Source organism: Apostichopus japonicus, chromosome 19 (assembly GCF_037975245.1).
Source record: "Apostichopus japonicus isolate 1M-3 chromosome 19, ASM3797524v1, whole genome shotgun sequence".
Lineage (NCBI taxonomy): Eukaryota > Metazoa > Echinodermata > Holothuroidea > Aspidochirotida > Stichopodidae > Apostichopus > Apostichopus japonicus.
Window position 1 is genome coordinate 311,539 of NC_092579.1, and position 15,420 is coordinate 326,958.

At 37.9% G+C, this 15,420-nt stretch overlaps 1 protein-coding gene across 9 annotated transcripts in view; it reads left to right on the forward strand.

The window, feature by feature from the left end:
* Positions 1-3,023: 3,023 nt before the first annotated feature.
* The window catches only part of LOC139959409 (tRNA (guanine(26)-N(2))-dimethyltransferase-like), a 40,622-nt gene continuing 28,225 nt past the window's right edge, over positions 3,024-15,420 (forward strand). The window contains exons 1-2 of one of the 9 annotated variants that reach the window (XM_071956997.1): positions 3,024-3,181; positions 12,361-12,484. In XM_071956997.1, coding sequence (XP_071813098.1) covers positions 12,376-12,484 — 109 coding nt within the window. In that variant the 5' untranslated portion in view covers positions 3,024-3,181; positions 12,361-12,375. Of the gene's footprint in view, positions 3,436-3,494; positions 3,649-5,773; positions 6,287-12,360; positions 12,485-15,420 lie in introns of those variants that run through there. The other 8 variants (XM_071956996.1, XM_071956998.1, XM_071956999.1 and 5 more) reach the window with 8 other exon arrangements.

Sequence of the window (15,420 nt, forward strand, 5' to 3'; positions counted from 1 at the left end):
TCCATCGCTGTATTGTTTGTACACTGTGCTATGGGTATTGACCGCAGCTGTATGTACTGACTGTACACTAGTGTCTAATTATTACGATGGTAGCAAGCAGTGTGTGTATTTTCTGGGATCGATGGTGGTGTCTAACAATTCTGTTACACCTCATTCGAAACTAGGTCAGATTACCGGCATTAGACGTTTCTTTTTGCGCGAGTCTTCACACCCTTTAACACAACAACGTGAAGAATACCAGTCAGAATACCAATACACTTAAGATGGCAAAACATCTCCTTAATTATTTCTTTGGGCATTTTCCTACTGGCTATCAGTCATAATTCGCAAAGTATAGTTTTGAGACAAGTTTGATGTTGTTGCTGCTAGGAGCTTTGGAAGATAGATGCTCTTAGGCCTACAACCTCAGATTTTCATTGCGTAAAAGATCACTTTGATTTTGGGAGTGTATACAGTAATAGGGATATTTTTTTCGCGCATCAATCTGCAGCTAAAAGACAAAATAAATAACGGGGCAAATGTACGAGGTCGCGCTAATTGAGTAGCGGTTAAAAGTAGCAGTAATGTATTGTTTAGGCTTAGGACTTGCGCACACTCGCGCACACCTTCATACTGCATATACCTAGTATTATAGGAGCCATAATATAACAGATTCCAAGCTATCTCAGTAGGCGTTTTTACAGACGTTTTACTTTTAATTGTTTAAGACATTACTGTAGGCCTAGCTGCTTATTAATGATTCTGCTGCGACATGTTTGACTTTGTTCAACACTTACTTTTGGTGAAAAATCATACTACAAAGAAACATGACTTTCCAATGCGCAATTACATAGCACAATGTATCTACCTAACTGCATAACCTTTGTTCATAGAAAGTATTGATGTTGCATATCTGTACTTTGTCGAGGCCTGAAAACCTTCAAAACATGATTTCTCATAGTAGAAATCATGGATACTTTTCATATGTACATGGTATATGGATTTGCCATATTGAGTACAAGAACCCTATTGCTTGTGATGTCAAATCTCCCATAGGTCACCAGAGGTCAAACTCTGAAAAACCTTTTGTATGATATCTAACGATGGAACTCGTTTATACCTCTTATACTTGGTGTGTGGATTCATAACATTGAGTACAATACCCCTATTTTTTTTGTGGAGGTGTGTATAGCCAAGCACAATAGACTGACCTGTGTTTATCATGCCATATTGCTATTGTAACAGCTAGTTCTGGTTATACTAACAAGCAGAAGTCTAGTGCATTGAAGTCATCAAAACCTCAATGTATTTTGCATTCTGGTTTAAAGGGCATGTTATTCAGATTCTAGCAGCAGTGGCAGGCTTCGGATCGTGTTATGATTTCGTATAGCATGGCAATGTGAGCTACACATAAACTACCGATGGGCCAATCATATAAATGTTATTCCTGCTCTTCATGCATTAGCAAATTTTCTTGAATTTCTTTCATATCCGTCACATTTCTATAATTCCAGCTCATGGATTTTCTTTGATTTCCGTAAGGTTTCCGTAATTTTACTTATATCAAGAAGTTCAACTTTGAAATATATATCCTTCGCTCATCGACTTTCCTTACAATCAGAAAATGTCATTGAAAGTGGAAGTGCTGCTAAGACTACTTGTTCGCGTTCATGCAGTTCAGAGGAAAGTCACGTGTACCGGATACCGATTTTGGATATCTCGAATTCTTGATATCTCTACTTGGGACTGGGTTTGTGACTGGGCTTTGGACATTTGCAACCCCTCACGGTATGGCGGGTCATCAGTCTCAAATCGTGGGGAATCGACTTATACCGATTTAAATCGACAAATACCAAATTTCCTTCGACTTATACCAGTTTCCAGCATCTTCAATTGACTTATACCGTTTTAATCGACATATACCAGTTTAATTCGACATATCATCGATTTAAATCGACATTTACCAATTTAAATCGACATATTTATATCGATGATAAGACAAATTAAATAGATATATGTCAATTCAAATCGATTATATACCAGTTTAAATCGATGATATGTCAAATTAAATCGGTACATGTCATTTTAAATCGACATATACCAATTTATTTCGACTTATGCCAGTTTAAATCGACATATAAGCCTACCGATTTAAATCGACATATACCAATTTAAATCGATGATATGTATATAAAATAAATCGGTATATGTCAATTTAAATAGTGACCAGTTTAAATCGATGATATGTCGAATTAAATCGGTAGAAGTCAATTTCCTTGGACTTATACCAGTTTCTAGCAACTTAAATTGACATATACCTATTTAAATCGACATATCATCGATTTTGCTCATTAACATATTCCAAATCCCGATTTCGATGATGATTGACATGTGAAGATACATCACGTGCAGTCACCTGACAAGGCGGGCGATGTCGATTTAAATTGACAAATACCGATTAATTTTACATATCATCGATTTAAATTGGTATATGTCGATTTAAATCGGTATATGTCGATTTAAACTGGTATAAGTCGAATTAAATTGGCATATGTCGATTTAAATTGACGACATATACCGATTTAATTTGACATATCATCGATTTAAACTGGTATATGTCGATTTAAATTGGTTTATGTCGATTTAAATCGGTACAAGACAATTTAAGCTGCTAGAAACTAGTATAAGTCGAAGGTAATTGGTATATGTCGAATTAATTCGGTATTTGTCGATACCCCACGATTTGAGACTGATGGCCCGCCATACGCCATATCACGGAGCTAACACGAAGTCAATGGGAGCTGTTTGCTAACGCACTACACATGCATTTTTCACCCTTTTACAGAGCCGTATATAGAAACGCTATAGCCCCCTCCCAACAACTCCCGGGATATAAGCCGCTTTGTGTACATGCACTTCCCATCTTCCCCTACCTAGAATTCTAATCTATGACTAAGATGTTAGCAAAGATGTTTATAATATCTTATTCCCCTGCTTTGAGTTGGTGTTAATTTTTAACATAAGGTCAAGAAATCCAAAGAACTTGATGTCTCTAGCCTCTAGCTCTTTCATCGAGATTGTAACCATATATATAATATGTTACTTGTATGTTACTCTTGTTCCTGTACTTACAATACATAGAATCATGTAATGCAGTTTCCGCCTTCCCAAGCCCAGCTTTGAACTTGAATTTAAGTGAAGGGTAAGGCATAACCAGGCTAGACGAGGTAGTAATAACAATTTTCATTTTCTGCATGTGAAACTGAATGCCTAGCTGAATTGTTAATGATATTCGCCATGTTCACGTGGATGTTTGCAGGTGTGATTCCGCGGCAGAACGTTACGCATATGGGGCTTTAAATCGAGCTGATTCAATTCAAATTGATATTCTCACATGCACACATTTAATACAGGTGTCTTGCATACAACAATAAGAACATAAGAACAATGAGAACAGTACGACACTGGAAAAAAGAAGTTATTTTTACCTAGGCTAGGCCTAATAATAAGTCTTAGTCCGACTCGTAGGCTAGCTAGTTAGCCCTATTTAGACTAGGCCTAACTGAGATACGACGCTAACCATTGGCTGGTGTGCAGGCTAATATTCTTAGTCTGGGCAAGGTGGCAGGTTAGGCATAGATGAACCTAGCCTAGATGGTTATGGGCGAGGTAATCAGATAATGTAACGTTCTAAAGATTGCAACTATACTCTAGGCCTTTAAAGCCTAACCTAATGTTAAACCTAGTCATGTACTATAGTAGTAGTAGTATAACCTAGCTGCAACACACCGTGATGAACATAAGATTTCAACACATTACACTTTGTAGACATAACAACTGTCATGAAACATGCCAAAGCCTAATAGCGAATATCTAATTGCAGAAATATTTCATTGTTTCATTCAAATGTTAAATTCAAATGTTATAATCATGCAACTAGGCCTATAGGAGTAGTGTTAGTTGTTCTGTTCACTCACTATCATAAATTACATTAAGTAAAGTAAATATTGGTTAGATTGTGATGTGTACCTTGGTCTGGGAAATTGTGTTGGCCATATTCCACAACACTGCAAAGCTTTGGTGTGCTTCGACTTCCCTTACTAAGTGGCATAGCTATGAGTGCCTGAACAAAGTGTCTGTCTAAAAAATACATACAAAATATCTGGGGATGGGGATGGGCAAGGTAGGTGCAAACTTTAAATCCTTTAAAGTGTTTCTCCCATGATTATAGTCAGATCTGGATGAAAATGTTCGGAAGTTGTCATAGGCTAAGAATGCTTCAAATGTGAGATACTCCAACAGTAGAGGCTTGTTCAGATTTTCAGTAACATTGACAGACCTGTCAACCTGATTGACCCCAAAATAGGGAGAAAAACATTTTTCAGGGCCAAAAATAGGGAGAACAAGGGGAAATTAGGGAGGTTGGTAATTTTCAACTGAAATGATATAAATACTCCTAAATAAGTATAGTCTACTTATGCAATACAGTGAGAGAATCATCCAATCAGTGTTTCTTGTTGTAGTTTACAGCAGCTCGCTTCGCTTTCTCCAGGGTTTCTTTAGTAGGCTTCCATTTGAAACAGGGAACAGTGGACTCTGGGTACTGCGACTTCATGGCTAGTATGCTAGATAGAGTCCCATCAAGCTCGAGACTTGACCGACTGTCTGTCTTGTTCTTGCGAACTACACTGAAAAGCTTTTCCTGTTCAGCGTTACTGTGGGGAATTACTAAGCATAGGACTAATTGTTGGCTATTTTCAGATATGTCGCAAGTGATGAAACATTAAAAACCGGGAGAATAGAATATGATTATGAAACCGGGAGGCCGGGAGATTCGGGTAAAAACCAGGAGTCTCCCGGTAAAACCGGAAGAGTTGACGGGTCTGCATTGATTAACAAAATTCAGTCTTGGCAGTGGCACAATATACAGTACAGAAGAATACTTCAGGGCTCATTTTCAGCATATTACAGGAGAAAACATGAAAGCAATTACAGTAAATGGATAGTTCTCTCAGCAGTCTTTGAGTCTCTTTTTGACAGAATATTATCTTTGCTTGGTGGGTTGAAGTAGAACAAGGTTGAAATTTATCACAGTGTACCAAAACTGCCCAAGTTTTATATCAAGTAAATGAAAATTTATGCTAGAGGGATCCATTAATTGTCAAACTGTTTTTGAAGTATGGGCTTGAGCCAGGTTGCCTGAAATTAGCAAGTGTTATAGAGAACACAGGGAGTAATTTGGTGTTCAAATTTTATTTGACATTTTGGAAGGCTCAGAATGTTTTTCTCTCATTTTGTAACATAAATCCAATGTAGAAAACGGCTACACATCTTTACACATATAGCAACTTGACCTTTTGTATAGCATTTCGTGACGCTATATCTAATATTCCCCAGAGTGTCTGATACATCTGGTACTAAAAGTATACATAAGTTGCTTATTGCAACATGGTGATTTTATTTCCATAAATTTGGAGTTTTTGAAAGTGGGAAATGACTTTTGAAAGTGAAGCTAAACCAAAGTTTATGAAACTTTCACTTCCAAGAGAATTTATTCAGGAAGTTACTGATAAGCTTCCATGGTCTGAAAGAGGACATTAGGGATGCACCGGATATCCGGTCCGGCCGGACTATTCGGCCGGATAGTGAGCAATTATCCGATTCCGGTGCCGGCCGGATATTTTTCAAAATCCGGCCGGATCTTTTTCAAAATCAGGCCTGAATTATTCCTTAAAAATGTGTTGGTATTAACTTAAATCAATATAAACTATTTCCAAAACTTAATAAAAACATTCAAAGTAAGGAAAAATTAGGTTTAACATATTTAATTTAATTTTCTCAATGGTCTGACTCACTGTTTCTAAAGATCCAATTAAATAATCTTTTTATTCAGTATAAAGTATGAGATTTGTGAAATGTAGCTTCCCGTTTTAAAACAAACTTCATAGGTACAGTAGTACTTATGCAGTATTTTTCCAGCAAACAAATTTACATACTGTATCAAGCTTGTCAACAATTATATTGTAGTTATTTTATTAAAGAATGTAGATTACACCACTTCAAGTCATATTTTATCTCATAAATGGGGTCTTAATTTCACCTTTTTTATAGTATGTGTATACCTCACCTAAGATTTGCTCCTTGTTTCATACTTCTACTTCTTATTAATGATTTTCTTTTGTGTAATGAAAAAATCCGGTTCCGGCCGGATTTCATGTACTATCCGGCAAAATCCTGTTCCGGCCGGATCAAAAAATTTGGATCCGGTGCATCCCTAGAGGACATTGTTGTGGCAAACAATACTCAGGTCGGTTTAATTAATATCTGTTACAAATATAACATGTTCAGTGTTTGAATATGATAGTTTTTACATGTCACTTTGCAAAAGTCAGTTGAGCTAGAACATTGAAATATTCTAGTTTCAACGTTATATAGCTAATGGATCAAGTTAGGGTGCTAGGGTGAAGAAAGGAATATTCTAAAATGAATTTTTCCTAGACCTTCATATTGTACTTGTCTTTTACATGTATTAAAACAACGGATATGATTCCTTCCTAATTAATTTGAGGTCACATTATGTAAGTCAATTTCAGCTGCATTTACACTTTAAAGTAGACTGCACCAAAGTACAAGAAATAACTAAAACGACCGTGTAATTAGCAAGATTCTTGTTCGGAAAAATTTGTAAATATGGATTTGCAAGATGTTAAGACCTTAAAAACTTCAGATGCAGTATGTAAGAATGAAAGAATTTGACAAATGAGTGTCTCATAGTTCCCATTTGGGGTTAGATTTCTGGTAGATAGAAGTCAAAGAAAGTATACACCTCAAGACAGCTAAAAAATCAAGTGACAGAAACAACTGCCATGTCCTTGGAATCAAGTGACAGAAACAACTGCCATGCCCCTCTAATCAAGTGACAGCAACAACTGCCATGCCCCTCTATAATCAAGTGACAGCAACAACTGCCATGCCCCTCTAATCAAGTGACAGCAACAACTGCCATGCTCCTCTCATCAAGTGACAGAAACAACTGCCATGTCCCTCAAATCAGTTTCAGAAACAACTGCCATGCCCCTCTAATCAAGTGACAGCAACATCTGCCATGCCCTTGGAATCAAGTGACAGAAACAACTGCCATGTCCTTGGAATCAAGTGACAGAAACAACTGCACTGCCCCTCTATAATCAAGTGACAGCAACAACTGCCATGCCCCTCTAATCAAGTGACAGCAACAACTGCCATGCTCCTCTCATCAAGTGACAGAAACAACTGCCATGTCCCTCAAATCAGTTTCGGAAACAACTGACATGCCCCTCTAATCAAGTGACAGCAACATCTGCCATGCCCTTGGAATCAAGTGACAGAAACAACTGCACTGCCCCTCTATAATCAAGTGACAGCAACAACTGCCATGCCCCTCTAATCAAGTGACAGCAACAACTGCCATGCTCCTCTCATCAAGTGACAGAAACAACTGCCATGTCCCTCAAATCAGTTTCAGAAACAACTGCCATGCCCCTCTAATCAAGTGACAGCAACATCTGCCATGCCCTTGGAATCAAGTGATAGAAACAACTGCCATGCCCCTCTATAATCAAGTGACAGAAACAACTGCCATGCCCCTCTAATCAAGTGACAGCAACTGCCATGCCCCTCTCATCAAGTGACAGAAACAACTGCCATTTCCCTCAAATCAGTTTCAGAAACAACTGCCATGCCCCTCTAATCAAGTGACAGCAACAACTTTCATGCCCTTGGAATCAAGTGACAGAAACAACTGCCATGCCCCTCTATAATCAAGTGACAGCAACAACTGCCATGCCCTTCTAATCAAGTGACAGCAACAACTGCCATGCTCCTCTCATCAAGTGACAGAAACAACTGCCATGTCCCTCAAATCAGTTTCAGAAACAACTGCCATGCCCCTCTAATCAAGTGACAGCAACATCTGCCATGCCCTTGGAATCAAGTGACAGAAACAACTGCCATGCCCCTCTATAATCAAGTGACAGAAACAACTGCCATGCCCCTCTAATCAAGTGACAGCAACTGCCATGCCCCTCTCATCAAGTGACAGAAACAACTGCCATTTCCCTCAAATCAGTTTCAGAAACAACTGCCATGCCCCTCTAATCAAGTGACAGCAACAACTTTCATGCCCTTGGAATCAAGTGACAGAAACAACTGCCATGCCCCTCTCATCAAGTTACAGCAACAACTGCCTTGCCCCTCGAATCAAGTGACAGTAACAACTGCCATGTCCCTCTCGTCAAGAAACAGCAACAACTGCCATGGCCCTCTTTCAAGTGATAGCAACAACTTTCATGCCCTTGGAATCAAGTGACAGAAACAACTGCCATGCCCCTCTCATCAAGTTACAGCAACAACTGCCATGCCCCTCGAATCAAGTGACAGCAGCAACTGCCATGCCAATTAAGTGACAGAAACAACTGCCATGTCCCTGGAATCAAGTTTCAGAAACAACTGCCTTGCCCCTCGAATCAAGTGACAGTAACAACTGCAATGTCCCTCTCATCAAGTAACAGCAACAACTGCCATGGCCCTCTTTCAAGTGATAGCAACAACTGCCATGGCCCTCTTTCAAGTGATAGCAACAACTGCCATGCCCCTCCCATCAAGTGACAGCGACAACTGAAATGCCCCTCTAATCAAGTGATAGCAACAACTGCCATGCCCATCTCATCAAGTTACAGCAACAACTGCCATGCCCCTCGAATCAAGTGACAGCAACAACTGCCATGTCTCTCCCATCAAGTGACAGCAACAACTGAAATGCCCCTTGATTCAAGTGACAGCAACTACTGCCATGCCTATCTAATCAAGTGACAGCAACAACTGCAATGCCCTTGGAATCAAGTGACAGAAACAACTGCCATGTCCCTGAATCAAGTTTCAGAAAAAACTGCCATGCCCCTTGAATCAAGTGACAGCAATAACTGCCATGTTCCTCTTATCAAGTGACAGAAACAACTTCCATGCCCCTCTCATCTAGTGAAAGCAACAACTGCCATGCCCCTCCCATCAAGTGACAGCGACAACTGAAATGCCCCTCTAATCAGGTGACAGCAACAACTGCCATGCCCATCTAATCAAGTGACAGCAACAACTGCAATGCCCTTGGAATCAAGTGACAGAAACAACTGCCATGTCCCTGAATCAAGTTTCAGAAACAACTGCCAGGCCCTTCTATAATCAAGTGACAGCAACTACTGCTATGCCCCTCAAATCAAGTGACAGAAACAACTGCCATGCCCCTCTCATCAAGTGACAGAAACAACTGCCATGTCCCTCAAGTCAGTTTCAGAAACAACTGCCATGCCCCTCTAATCAAGTGACAAACAATTGCCATGCCCCTCTTATCAAAATTCAGAAACAACTGCCATGCCCCTCTAATCAAGTGACAGCAACAACTGCCATGCTCTTGGAATCAAGTGACAGAAACAACTGCCATGTCCCTCAAATCAGTCTCAGAAACAACTGCCATGCCCCTCTAATCAAGTGACAGCAACAACTGCCATGCCCCTCTAATCAAGTGACAGCAACAACTGCCATGCCCCTCTAATCAAGTGACAGCAACAACTGTCATGTCCCTCTTATCAAGTGACAGAAGCAACTGTCATGCTCCTCTAATCAAGTGACAGAAACAACTGCCATGCTCCTCTAATCTAGGGGTGCTCTCAAAACTATCTCGAAACGGCTCAAAAGTGTCTAACCCTAGCTAAAACACTAGTGATAGTTGGCTAAAAAGCACGTACAACATGATAGAGAACAGAAAGTACTCGTAGCATTGTTCGTTAAACACCACACATGTATAATGGGATTGTTTGTTAAACACCATGTATGTCTAATGGGCTTTGCTCCTTAAACACCACGTATGTCTAATGGGGTTGTTCGGTAAGCACTACGTATGTCTAATGGGCTTTGCTCCTTAAACACCATGTATGTCTAATGGGGTTGTTTGTTAAACACCATGTATGTCTAATGGGCTTTGCTCCTTAAACACCACGTATGTCTAATGGGCATGGGCGGCGATCATGGGGGGGACGGGGGGACATGTCCCCCCCAATATTTTAGGTGGGGGGGATATAGTATCTAATATCCCCCCCAATATTTGGTGGCATAGTTTTTTTAAGCATATGTTTTGTATTTTTTTTATGACATCGCTAGTAATTTCAAAATAGAAAATGCTTAGATGCAACTTACAAGGCCTGGGAAGTGCCATTTCCAGCGATCTGGGAGGCATTTTCGGCCAAAATTTTCTTTTGCGCTTCGTGTAAACTAATGGGGGCGATACGCTTAGAAAGTCTGGGTACAAGCTTTGCCCCTCTCTTGGCAAATTCCTCGCAAGGCGCCTGTCTAACCGTGTCACAATTTGTTACTATATATATGACCGAAAGTAGTTTTTACTTTTTTTCGAAATGAATAGCTAGACGGACCGCATCCGTAATGAAATTTGGTTTGCATCTTTGTGTAAGTACGTATATGATCCACATTGATATGGGTTCACCGGGTTTCTATTTGGCCTCTTTCCTACAAGATTTCTAACTGCAGGTGCGTAGCCAAGGGAGGGGGGATGAAGGGTGGAGACCGCCCTCCCCCTCGAGCATATTTTTTGGGTATTTTTTTTATGATATCAAAGTTTTATAGTAGCCGTTATAAGAGGTTTTAATATTTGTACACCAATAATTTAACTGTGTCTGAATTTTCGAAAATTCCTAGACCAACATTCTTCATTATATTTCCCTCTACTCGTGCAATTTTGACCGGTCTGTTAGGGGTTGAGGTTTTTTTTTCTATATTGGTTGTCCATAGATGAAATTTTGTACAACATTATGGGTATGTTTTGAAGTGAATTTATTATTCAAATTCTGAACAAATAATGGGCTTAAAACCTTGAAAAGTGGGGCTGATTGTGGGGCGTTACGTAGAATTACCTAAAAAAGCAATGATCCACAGGAGATGCAATGAGGTCGAACATGATGTGTGACTGGTGACAATCTTGAAAAAAGGTTATGAATGAAAAAAAAACTATTAGGAAAAACTTTGTTCTCAGGCAAAAGTGTACATATGGTTGGTCAGTTTCAAGCCCGAGAAGTGCCATTTCCGGTGATCTGGGGGGCTATCAAAACCAGAAATTTTCTTGTACGCTGCGCGCCAACCAATGGTGGCGCTCCGCTTTGATAGTAATTCGCCTGCATCCAAGCAAATGTCCCCCCCAATATTTGAAACAGATCGCCGCCCCTGCTAATGGGGTTGTTCGGTAAGCACTACGTATGTCTAATGGGCTTTGCTCCTTAAACACCATGTATGTCTAATGGGGTTGTTTGTTAAACACCATGTATGTCTAATGGGCTTTGCTCCTTAAACACCACGTATGTCTAATGGGGTTGTTCGTTAAGCACTACGTATGTCTAATGGGCTTTGCTCCTTAAATACCACTTATATCTAATGGGATTGTTCGATATGCATGCATGTCAAATTGGGATTGTTTGTTAAGCACTACGAATGTCTTATTCTCTTATATTGGATTTTTCGATAAGCATGCATGTCTAATGGGATTGTTTGTTAAGCACTTATATCTAATGGGATTTTTCGATATGCATGCATGTCTAATGGGATTGTTCGTTAAGCACTACGTAATACGTATGTCTTAATCTCTTATATGGGATTGTTCCTTAAGGATCATGTATGTCTAATGGGATTGTTTGTTAAACACCACGCATGTCTAATGGGGTTGTTCGTTAAACACCACGCATGTCTAATGGGGTTGTTCGTTAAACACCACGCATGTCTAATGGGGTTGTTCGTTTAACACCATGCATGTCTAATGGGGTTGTTCGTTAAACACCACGCATGTCTAATGGGGTTGTTCGTTAAACACCACGCATGTCTAATGGGGTTGTTCGTTTAACACCACGCATGTCTAATGGGGTTGTTCGTTAAACACCACGCATGTCTAATGGGGTTGTTCGTTAAACACCACGCATGTCTAATGGGGTTGTTCGTTAAACTCCACGCATGTCTAATGGGGTTGTTCGTTAAACACCACGCATGTCTAATGGGGTTGTTCGTTAAACACCACGCATGTCTAATGGGGTTGTTCGTTAAACACCATGCATGTCTAATGGGGTTGTTCGTTAAACACCATGCATGTCTAATGGGGTTGATCGTTAAACACCATGCATGTCTAATGGCACTTCGTATATCTTGATCTTAATGCTTGTCGTATTTCTGAAGCTTTTGCAATTCACAGGGCAACTCTGCATTATTAAATATGGAAGGTTTCTTCACATTGGTCCATTTACTACTTAATAGTATGAAAGTATTTAACTGTCAGCTACTGATTATCATTTACAGGAATTCGAGAGCCTGATGGTTTTTCAGCCTGTCTCCCTCATACTTAAAACAATCTCTACCACAAGGTCTTACCTGAGCAGAAGAGAATACAACGTCACTATACTTGATTGCATCATGTCTGCAGGTATGCATTGGAAGTAAACAACAGTGATCAGCACTAAATGATCAACTGATTGCATAGATCAAGACTTATAAATATTAAGATGTACATTATTTATGCAGTTGCACCAAATACACATAGGCCTTCCTCTGTTCAGTTATTTTTGTGCTGGTATTTTTGTCATTCATATTTGTAAAATTGTAACAAACCAACAGTTCATTAGTGTTGGTGGCATACAATAATTAGTTTTTGATTTTGATTTTGGAATGAATGCTGTTAATTTGAGTTGCGTGAAGTTGGTACATTCCAACCATAAAAGTAAAGTGAGAATTACCTTCCACTTTATATGTTATGAACTTATAGTTCTTAATGAAGAAAACATAACTACCAAAATGAAAAGTTCTAGCAATGTATCAAAGACAATACTGAGTTCATAATTTATTGTAGTAGCTTTATAGTAGTACTACTATCACATATAAACACAATACTGAGTTTACCATTCTGGTCTCATTCAAACTCAATATAAAGCTTTATAGTAGTACTATCACATATAAACACAATACTGAGTTTACCATTCTAGTCTCCTTATACTCAATATACAGCTTTATAGTAGTACTATCACATATAAACACAATACTGAGTTTACCATTCTGGTCTCATTCAAACTCAATATAAAGCTTTATAGTAGTACTATCACATATAAACACAATACTGAGTTTACCATTCTGGTCTCATTCAAACTCAATATAAAGCTTTATAGTAGTACTATCACATATAAACACAATACTGAGTTTACCATTCTAGTCTCCTTATACTCAATATACAGCTTTATAGTAGTACTATCACATATAAACACAATACTGAGTTTACCATTCTGGTCTCATTCAAACTCGATACAGCATTATAGTAGTACTATCACATATAAACACAATACTGAGTTTACCATTCTGGTCTCATTCAAACTCGATACAGCATTATAGTAGTACTATCACATATAAACACAATACTGAGTTTACCATTCTGGTCTCATTCAAACTCGATACAGCTTTATAGTAGTACTACCACATATAAACACAATACTGAGTTCATCATTCTAGTCTCCTTATAGTCAATATACAGCTTTATAGTAGTACTATCACATATAAACACAATACTGAGTTCATCATTCCAGTCTCATATTCAAACTCAATATAAAGCTTTATAGTAGTACTACCACATATAAACACAATACTGAGTTCATCATTCTAGTCTCATTCAAACTCAGTATACAGCTTTATAGTAGTACTACCACATATAAACACAATATATACTGAGTTCATCATTCCAGTCTCATATTCAAACTCAATATATAAAGCTTTATAGTAGTACCATCACATATAAACACAATACTGAGTTCATCATTCCAGTCTTATTCAAACTCAATATAAAGCTTTATAGTAGTACCATCACATATAAACATCATACTGAGTTCATCATTCCAGTCATATTCAAACTCAATATATAAAGCTTTATAGTAGTACCATCACATATAAACACAATACTGAGTTCATCATTCCAGTCTTATTCAAACTCAATATAAAGCTTTATAGTAGTACCATCACATATAAACACAATACTGAGTTCATCATTCCAGTCTTATTCAAACTCAATATAAAGCTTTATAGTAGTACCATCACATATAAACATCATACTGAGTTCATCATTCCAGTCATATTCAAACTCAATATAAAAAGCTTTATAGTAGTACCATCACATATAAACACAATACTGAGTTCATCATTCCAGTCTTATTCAAACTCAATATAAAGCTTTATAGTAGTACCATCACATATAAACACAATATCGAGTTTACCATTCTAGTCTCATTCAAACTCAATATAAAGCTTTATAGAAGTACTACTACCACATATAAACACAATACTGAGTTCATCATTCTAGTCTCCTTATACTCAATATACAGCTTTACAGTAGTACTATCACATATAAACACAATACTGAGTTCATCATTCTAGTCTCCTTATACTCAATATACAGCTTTACAGTAGTACTATCACATATAAACACAATACTGAGTTCATCATTCTAGTCTCATTCAAACTCAATATACAGCTTTATAGTAGTACTATCACATATAAACACAATACTGAGTTCATCATTCTAGTCTCATTCAAACTCAATATACAGCTTTATAGTAGTACTATCACATATAAACACAATACTGAGTTCATCATTCTAGTCTCCATTGAACTCAATATACAGCTTTATAGTAGTACTATCACATATAAACACAATACTGAGTTCATCATTCTAGTCTCATTCAAACTCAATATACAGCTTTATAGAAGTACTACTACCACATATAAACACAATACTGAGTTCATCATTCTAGTCTCCTTATACTCAATATACAGCTTTACAGTAGTACTATCACATATAAACACAATACTGAGTCAATCTAGTCTCATTCAAACTCAATATACAGCTTTATAGTAGTACTATCACATATAAACACAATACTGAGTTCATCATTCTAGTCTCCATTGAACTCAATATACAGCTTTATAGTAGTACTACCACATATAAACACAATACTGAGTTCATCATTCTAGTCTCATTCAAACTCAATATACAGCTTTATAGTAGTACTATCACATATAAACACAATACTGAGTTCATCATTCTAGTCTCATTCAAACTCAATATACAGCTTTATAGTAGTACTATCACATATAAACACAATACTGAGTTCATCATTCTAGTCTCCATTGAACTCAATATACAGCTTTATAGTAGTACTATCACATATAAACACAATACTGAGTTCATCATTCTAGTCTCATTCAAACTCAATATACAGCTTTATAGTAGTACTACTACCACATATAAACACAATACTCACAACTGTAATAATTTTATAATTGATTTTATAGATGATTGAGATCAATATCTAGTTTGCGGAT